Below are 9,607 nucleotides of genomic sequence, written 5' to 3' on the forward strand. Positions count from 1 at the left end.
CCCTGTTTATCACAAATTGTAATACTTTTTTCATTTTTATAAATTTTAGAAACACAGTTAAAGTGAAGGTAAACTTTGATGAATGAAAGCCCGGTTTTTAAAAATACTATTAAAAACAGGGGCACTTTCAATCATCAAAGTTTAGAAAGCAGCCGTTTTGATTAAAAAAAAAACAAAACAAAAAAAAAAAAAAAAAAAAAAAAAAAAAAAAAAAAAAACTTACCTTTGTTTTTTTCACAGCCAGGGCAGCTTCCCCCACCCGGAGATCCTCTCTTCACACGTCATCAATGACTAATCCGGCTTCCTCTAATCACGGCTTTCCCCCCAGGGGAGTCATTGCCTGAGGCCATGCTGTGATTGGAGGAAGCCGGATTAGTCATTGATGACGTGTGAAGAGAGGGTCTCCGGGTGGGGGAAGATGCTCTGGCTGTGAAAAAAACAAAAGGTAGGTTTTTAATCAAAACGGCTGCTTTCTAAACTTTGAAGAATGAAAGTGCCCCTGTTTTTAATAGTTTTTTTAAAAACCGGGCTTTCATTCATCAAAGTTTACCTTCACTTTAACACATTTTGGGACTCTATTGAAATGAAATGCAAACAATGGTTATTAAAAAAAATTACAATAAAATTACCTCATCGAAAGCAGCTACCAGCTCATGCTTTAGGTGGTTTTCCAGTAAGCCATTTTCTGCAGCTCTCTTCTCACACCTTTTTCCTTGGCCTGCATCTAGCAGAGTTATAGGCTTTTCCCTCTCTCTTGGTTTACATTCTCGAATGTTCATTGGTAACAGCAAATCAGGCACATTATTTACACTTTTTAGGGACTGCATTGTGCTTGAAGAGGACTGTTCTATTTGTACAACTTTAGATTTAGCTTTAAAAGAGTCAAGATTGGGCAGCTCTGTGTGAATTCTTGGTAATTGAATTTGACCAAAGCTATTGCCCTTTTTTAATTTGATTTTACTCCATTTAGAGTTTTTGACTGCTTTACTGATTTTCTGATCCAACTTACAATTGTTGGGTAAAGATTTTCTGCTTGGAAAGAAACTTCTGAATGGATTTAATGTGCTTTCTTCAGTCTGACTTGATGTTAATGTTTCAAGTGGTGTGCTCTCATTATTTCCTAAGACATTATCCTCTTTCTGATTGTGTGAAGAGCTTGCTAAGGTTTTTATAACTTCCACTGTATCAGACTCAATCTCTCCAGCTATTTCATTGCATAAATCCAAAATACTTATTCTTTTGGTTTTAGGGTCATCTTCAGGTGGAGCAACTGGTTTATTTTTGTTTGCATTTGACAGTACAGTTTTCTGCTTTAGCTTATTCTTTGTCTTCTTGTCAAGTAGTTCAGAGCGGGGTACTTTGTGCTTTTTTGATGTGTTCGCAGACGCTTTTGGATTTGGAGTTTTAGCATGTGCAGATATCTGCTTAATTAATGTTGCATTTGAGTCTTCTAAATGATTAGAACTTTTGCTCTGACGTAAAGTAGCAACAGTGGTGTCTACCCTCTTTTCAGGGTTTATGGATAATGTAGGTGTTCCTCCAGCCTTGTCTTTAGCTACATCGTTTTGCTTGTTTTTCTGTGCTGCTTCTTTCTTTTGTACTTTTGTCCTTGTTCTTAAAATTTTGGCCATGGTTACAAGACTTTCTTCTCCTTTGTTCTTCTTTCTATATCTACCTTTCTTAGAGAACTGTGGTGCATCTGAAAGCGGAGATGGTTTCATTGATGCCTTATGATGGCTATTGATTTTGTTTGCTTTGCAAGTTGGCAACTTGTTTACTTTCAACTTGCAGTTTCCTGTGGGGTCCACAACAGTTAATTTGCTAATCTGTGATTTCTTTCCAGCACCCTGAGTAACAGATCGTGTATTTCTGACTACTTTTTTAGACTTGTCATCCAGGTACAGACGAATCTCTGGCTCTTTTTGTTTCTTTTTCGCAGACTCTCGCACTAGGGAAGAATTGTTTTCTTTTAATTTCTTTTTTCCACTCCCATTATCTAATTTTGAACCCCTTGGTGGGACTTTTCTTATGCTTTTACCCGATTTAAGCACAGGAATGCCACCACTTTTTCTAGTTACAGCATTAGATTTGGGCTTTTTCATTGATACGCCTGTTGTAGGTCTACTTGAAGATGGGATTTTGCAAGGGCTTTTAGTTCTTTTGCTAAAAGCTTTTCCATTTTTTACTGTAGCTCCTTTGGAAACCGGCCTATTAACACTGGCCTGAGCTTTTTTAGAGGCCTTTGAATTTGTCTGTGTGGATTTACGGGAATTCTTTTTGGAATTGGCAACCTCTTTTGAAATTTTTAATACGGTTTTCTTAGCAGGCACATTTCTGACTGAACTTATTTTCATCGGCTCATTTTTTTTTCTTTTCTGTACATCCTTATTTTTACAGGACTGTGAATGTGTTTTAACTGCTTTCTTTACAGATATTTTTGGTTTCCCAGAGACTTTTGGTGCATTTTTATTTTTTACTGAATACTGACTTGCTTTGGAAACAGAATTTCTCTTCTTGATTGCAATACGACTGCTGTCTTTTTCAAGCTTCTGTTTTTTTGCAGGACTTCCAGGCAGCGTGGCCTTCCTTTTCTTTGATGCCATCACTGCAAAACAAAAGCAGCTTTAATCAATTTCTAAAAACTGCTGAAAATATAAAAATGTTTCACAAAGTGGTGATTCATACAACACAAGATCCTAAAACTAAATTTCAATGGAGTTCATATGGGAAAGTTTCCATATTATGGACAGACTGGTGTAGCTTAAAAGGACATGAAACCCAAAAATGTTCTCTCATGATTCACATAAAGCATACAAACAATGTTCCAATTTACATTTATTATACATTTTGCTTCATTCTCTTGGTAGCCTTTGCTAAAGGAGGTGCAATGCACTACTAGGAGTTTGCTGAAAACATTGGTAAGCCAATGACAAAAGGCATAAATGTGCAGCCACTAATTAGCAGCAGCTCCCAGCTCTGAGCTTACCTAGGTATGGTTTTCAACAACGAATACCAACAGAAGTGAGCAAATTAGATAATAGAAGTAAATTGGAAAGTTGATTAAAACTATATGCTCTGTCTGAATCATGAATGAAAAATATTGGGTTTTATATGTCTCTTTAAAAGACAAGCAGAAGAAACAAGATAGCTCTGTGAAACTGCTGGTGAAACGCAGTTAGAAATAATAAAAAAAAAATAAAAAAAAAAAAAAAAAAAAGTGTATGTTGTATTTGTGGGCAATTAAGCCATTTGCCAACAACAAAAGTTTATCAGTGTCTGGCTCTGATCCCCCTATAGGACCTAAACAACAGGATGGAAGGTAGTTAAAGGGACAAAGAAGTGCATAACATACATGCTATAATTAATTAGAACATGTAAGTTTTGCACTACTGAGGCTCCAACTCTGTGTGTTAAGCCCTGCAAAGGTGTTAATGAGATAAATAAGTCCTGCTCTAAGTTCCTAGAGCTGCAGCTGCCGACCGGTTCACTGGCTAGTTCAAGCAGTTCTCTGTGGCTCCCGAGTGGTACTTTACCTATATGTTTAACCCTTCAGCACAGGGTTAAACAAAGGAGTGTGAAAAGAATAAGCACATAGGCTAGAATTTCCCTTTATGCATTTACAAACAACTAGTTCTACAAAAAATAAATAAAGAAAATGCATTCTATATCTGAATGTTGACTTGTACCTGGCTGGTACTAGCAACTTCATCAATCTCACTTATGTATTACGCTGTATAAATATCAGAAAATTATGTTGTTGCATCGCATAATAGGACCTCACATACACTTTACGTGATAATATTGAATGCTAATACTGATTGCACAGCATGTAAAAATCAAACTGATTATATGATGGTTACAAAATAGCAACACTTCCTATTTTGGTTAAATTGTTACCACAGTGTTGTTGCACTGTGTAGCATAATGTGCAGTCAAATATTATGGTCTCACTTCACACAAATATAACTTGTTAAATGGAGTGTACAAACGTTTTACTCCTACTTAAAGGGACACTAAACCCCAAATTTGTCTTTCATGATTCAGGTAGATAATACAATTTGAAACTACATTCCAGTTTACTTCTATTATCTAATTTGCTTCATTCTTTAGCTATCCTTTGCTGAAGAAATAGCAACACACATGGGTGAGTCAATCACATGATTCATCTATGTGCAACCACCAATCATCATCTACTGAGCCTATCTAGATATGCTTTTTAGCAACAAATATCAAGAGAATGAAGCAAATTAGAAAATTGTTGAAAATTCCATGCTCTTTCTAAATCATGAAAGAAAAAAATTGGGTTTCATATCCCTTTAAGCAGCACACTGCTACCGTGGAAATAAGATTATCATTCTATGCACTATTTAACTAGCTACCACATCACTACGTGTGACGTTAAATTGTAAGCGCAACAATTCTAAATACCAATATACAAAGAATTATTTTGCAGCCTGTTATTTACTGCTAACTGGATCTATTGTTAACCAGAATATAGGATAGCTGACAAACAGCCTTCTAAAGATTGGTAATACACAGAGTAGCCCAATAAAAATATCCCTCTTAGTTCCCCGGTTTTCCATGACACATTTCGCCAGTTATGGCTTTGTCTATAAATTCTTTGATTATTTATTAGGTAACCAAATCATTCTACCAGCTCAAAAAACACCAAATTCCTAACAAAGCAACTAACTACCGTTTCTTTCCCACTCTAGCTGATTACAGGCAAGGAGTGAAGGCACCAACATTCATTTTTTTCATCTAAAGTCAGGTGACCATCGAAACAAACTTGTTATGGTGTGATTTTCAAAAAAATCAATTGCGTGAGAGTAGGGGTTGTCAATCACCCAGGTCGAATTAATCCAGGGTAATTGTCATCCACCAACTGCAGTTTGCAGAGAGTTTATGAAGTAGCGGTTTAAACTGCTGCTTCATAAATATCAGTTGCAGGCTCAAATGAGCGAGAACGCAACCGGATAGGGGCATTCTCCTTGTGATAAATCTTGCCCTACAAGGCAGTCTGCACGCATTGTGCAAAATGTTTCAATGGAAACCTGGTACTAATATGGAGCCAAAAAGTACATTTAGCTGTCGGCAACTTTGATTGCTAAGGCCCTATTTTAAATTACTCAAGGGAAATAAGCACTTCGTTTGGTATAGGAAAGTGGCAATACCTCTCTTGTACTGTGTGTGAGATTTTACCTCATTAAATTGTTTGAAAATACTTTTTTTTTTAAATTAACATCAAGTAAAATACTTTTCCACAGCGTACTGGTCAAAGAGGAAGAGAGATATCTTGTACATATACAAGAAAATAACTTCATGGTCAGCACCACGTTCAGATGATATACCAAACCAATAACACTTGTTATGTGCAGTGATCCTAGCTGTAGGCTACTGTGACTTGTAAAAGTCACTTTGGGCCTTAAAGAGAAAGTAAAGTCAAAATTAAACTGGAATAAATCAGATAGAGCATGTATTTTTAAGACACTTTAAAATTCACTTTTATTTTCAAATGTGCTTTGTTCTCTTAGTATCCCTTGTTGAAAAAAAGAATACGCACATATCCTACACTAGTGGGAGCTGCTGCTGATTGGTGCCTGCACACATTTTGTCTCTTGTGATTGGCTAACTAGATGTGTTCCGCTAGCTGACAGTAGTACAATGCTGTTCCTTCAGCAAAGGATAACAAGAGAATGAAGCAAATTTGATAATAGAAGTAAACTGGATAGTTGTTTAAAATTGTATGTTCTATCCAAATCAGTAAATACAATTTTAGGGTTTTCTGTCCCTTTAAGCTCAGAGACTGTTATATAAGGTGGTAAAAATTAGGATGCCAATTATATTATCCATGCACTGGGCAAAATAATCCAGGACTCTAAGGTACCAAAGAACAAACGGGCTGGGGTGAATGTAGTTCTTTACTATCAAATAATACTGGTCAACCAAAATAAACCTCAGATTACTCTAATTGGGACACCGGTATTACAGGGATTGCCGCAAATCAACTGTCATCCATTGCCAGGTGTCGTACCTGCCTTAAGGGGAACAGTCGTATTGACCGTCCCTTCTCATCCGGTCCCTGCTTCCTTCGTAAGACCACAGATCATCAGAGCGAAATAATATTTCAGGGCCACCGGGACATAAGGATACTTAGTGACTTGGTAAATGTCCTTCGGCCCCGTTTTTATGGTTATGCATAGATGTATATCGCTGATCTGGAAAAACACAAGAAACTTCCCGTGAGGAGCGGCGAGAAAGCAAAGCAGTAGTAAATCCACCACACGCATGCGCAATACACCAGATACGCAGACGAGTTTCCTTCCCAATCTATGCGTGTCACGCCTCGATTTGGATTTCTAAAAAAGTGCAGGTTTTTTATGTGAGCAACTGAGCAATATATTTATTTATTTTCGCACACGGGGAGACGAGAGTAGTTCAGTAGTTTATGTGATGTTAGGACTAGTACGGTGTTTTAAACGTTATAGAGCTGTTTTATATCGCGTGCATGAGACACTTTTAACTGGCAAATAAAAGCGTGCACAGTCCAACCGCGTCTTATGTGTTCGTTGTTCAGTTGCAAAGGTAACAGGTGAAAGGGGGTACTGAATTTGAGTGACCATTATTAGGGCAGTGCGGCAAATCGGGATACTGTTGCCGCATTATAACATACAACAGTGGCTACAAATTGGTTGTGTACAAAGCCAGCAAGTCAGGTGGGTAGCATGTTGTTCTAAATAGATTACCGAGTTTTTGTAACAACCAGAGCTGTCATCATATCTACGTGAGGTCTGTTACGTTTATCACACTATGGGTCAGAAATCTGTTATAGTAAAAACTCTAAAAAAAATAAAAAATAATAACCCCACACAGACTACGACAAGGAAGTTGGTTTCTTATTCAAGATGTTTCTTATTCGTGAAATTCTGTTTCTTATTCATGGAAGTTGGTTTCTTATTCAGTTTTTTATGTCAGACTGCTTTAAATTGGCTTTAAAATAAAAATATAGGTTTTATTTAAATAATAATATGATTCATAGAATGTAGTTACACAGAGGTGGAATCCCTTTATACAACAATTGGATATACAAACTGGAAAAAAGGGCATACGTTGGTACCAATACAAATATTACTATTTTGAATAAGTAACAGATATTTTCAAAGGGTTAATAACCATTGGGCCACTGATTTCAATATAAATATATACAGGGTAGACCCCCCTCCATGACATGCAATTGTTTTTAGCCTGGCCCAATGGTGTTTTGGGCACAGAAATTGATGCCAACACTGGCATAGGTGCTCTGATTCTCATTTTTAAATAAGTGATATTTTCAAAGGGTTAATGACCATTGGGCCACTTATTTCACTATGAATGTATACAGGATAGATTACCCTCCATGCCATGCAATTGTTTTTAGCCTGGCTCAATGGTGTTTTTGGGCGCAGAAATTGATGCCAACCCTGGCATAGGTGACATAATTCTCATTTTTTAATAAGTAACAGATATTTTCAAAGGATTAATAACCATTGGGCCACGATTTCACTATGAAGATATACAGGGTAGATCCCCCTCCATGGCATGCAATTGTTTTTAGCCTGGCCCAATGGTGTTTTGGGCACATAAATTGATGCCAATCCTGGCATAGGCGACATAATTCTCATTTTTGAATAAGTAACAGATATTTTCAAAGGGTTAATAACCATTGGGCCACTGATTTCACTATAAATATATACAGGGTAGATCTCCCTCCATACCATGCAATTGTTTTTAGCCTGGCCCAATGGTGTTTTTGGGCGCAGAAATTGATGCCAACCCTGGCATAGGTGCTGTACTTCTAATTTTTGAATAAGTAACAGATATTTTTAAAGGGTTAATAACTATTGGGCCACTGATTTCACTATGATTATATACAGGGTAGATTCCCCTCCATGCCATGCAATCGTTTTTAGCCTGGCCCAATTGTGTTTTTGGCACACAAATTGATGCCAACACTGGCATTTGTGCTGTACTTCTCATTTTTTAATAAGTAACAGATATTTTCAAAGGATTAATAACCATTGGGCCACTGATTTCTCAATTAATATATACAGGGTAGATCCCCCTCCATGCCATGCAATTGTTTTTAGCCTGGCCCAATGGTGTTTTGGGCCCAGAAATTGATGCCAACACTGGCTTTGGTGCTGTAATAACCATTTTTGAATAAGTAAGATATTTTCAAAGGGTTAATAACCATTGGGCCACTGATTTCACTATAAATATATACAGGGTAGATCCCCCTCCATGACATGCAATTGTTTTTAGCCTGGCCCAATGGTGTTTTTGGCACAGAAATTGATGCTAACACTGACATTGGTGCTGTAATCGCCATTTTTTTAATAAGTAACAGATATTAAGGGTTAATAAGCATTGGGCCATTGATTTCACTAAGAATATATACAGGGTAGACCCCCCTCCATGACATGCAATTGTTTTTAGCCTGGCCCAATGGTGTTTTGGGCACATAAATTGATGCCAACCCTGGCATAGGTGCTGTACTTCTCATTTTTGAATAAGTAACTGATATTTTCAAAGGGTTAATAACCATTGGGCCACTGATTTCACTATATATATATATATATATATATATATATATATATATATATATATATATATGAGTACATAGAGAGCACTCTCACTTTCGAATCTTCATGTCAGGGTGCCAGCAGATAAATATACACGGTAAAGGAAGGCACTCACTGGTCTTTTCCTCAAAAAAAACTTTAATAAGCGTGACGTTTCGGGGACACACTCCCCTTCCTCAGACAAAAAACAAACTGCAAGTGACTGGACATATAAAGCCAAACAAACCCCTCCCAGTGAAAATTGCGCCAAAACCGTTACCATAGTGATCCTCAACAACATTCTAGTCATGTGATGAGTGTTACTCATTAATTAATGCTATTAAACAAACTATACACTATCCACACTCAAACATAATTAAAATCATCTTAAAAATCATACTAAGCATTACATCAAAGCACATGTGTACAAGCTTATATTATAGAGCAATCTATACAAGTTACCATATATAGTGAACACACAGGTATAGTGGAAACATATCATATTGATGGGTTTAAAAATATAAGGAGAATAGCATATATATTCTCATACTCTCAAAATAAGTGAAATAAATAAATATCTGTGTGTCCCCTAACACATATATTGTATCCCTAAACAGGTGTGATGGTGACTGTATCAAAGTGTATGTAAAAAGTGCAGATTGTCAGCCCCCTGGAAAGTCTGAATATAACAACTGGTTAAACAATCTAATCTACAATGTCTCTATCAGATAATACTAGAGGATAATGTAATAGATACCATGGGCAGAGGTACAAGACCTTAACTAGTTATTATTATGTACTATAGAGTGTAAGCAGAGTATTCATATTTCCTTGTATGGCACAGACAGGATAAGACAATGCGACTATGATTACAGCCTCAGGCTCATATATCAAACCAATATGTAAGTACATTATATCGCAGCCCTATTAACTTGTAAAAAACCCACCTGATGAGCCACTCTCATGTGTAATCGTAGCACAAACAAAGCACGCCTGGGATAATAGCG

The 9,607-nt window shown here is 36.8% G+C and overlaps 1 protein-coding gene across 1 annotated transcript in view; it reads right to left on the reverse strand.

The window, feature by feature from the left end:
• Positions 1-6,271, reverse strand: part of ESCO1 (establishment of sister chromatid cohesion N-acetyltransferase 1) — a 253,023-nt gene extending 246,752 nt beyond the window's left edge. The window contains exons 1-2 of the mRNA XM_053714970.1: positions 6,035-6,271; positions 630-2,605 (exon numbers count right to left, since the gene is read on the reverse strand). Of these exons, the coding sequence (XP_053570945.1) occupies positions 630-2,603 (1,974 nt within the window). The 5' untranslated portion in view covers positions 2,604-2,605; positions 6,035-6,271. The remainder of the gene's footprint in view (positions 1-629; positions 2,606-6,034) is intronic.
• Between the last annotated feature and the right edge of the window lie 3,336 nt (positions 6,272-9,607).

Source organism: Bombina bombina, chromosome 5 (assembly GCF_027579735.1).
Source record: "Bombina bombina isolate aBomBom1 chromosome 5, aBomBom1.pri, whole genome shotgun sequence".
In the NCBI taxonomy this organism is placed as follows: Eukaryota; Metazoa; Chordata; class Amphibia; order Anura; family Bombinatoridae; genus Bombina; species Bombina bombina.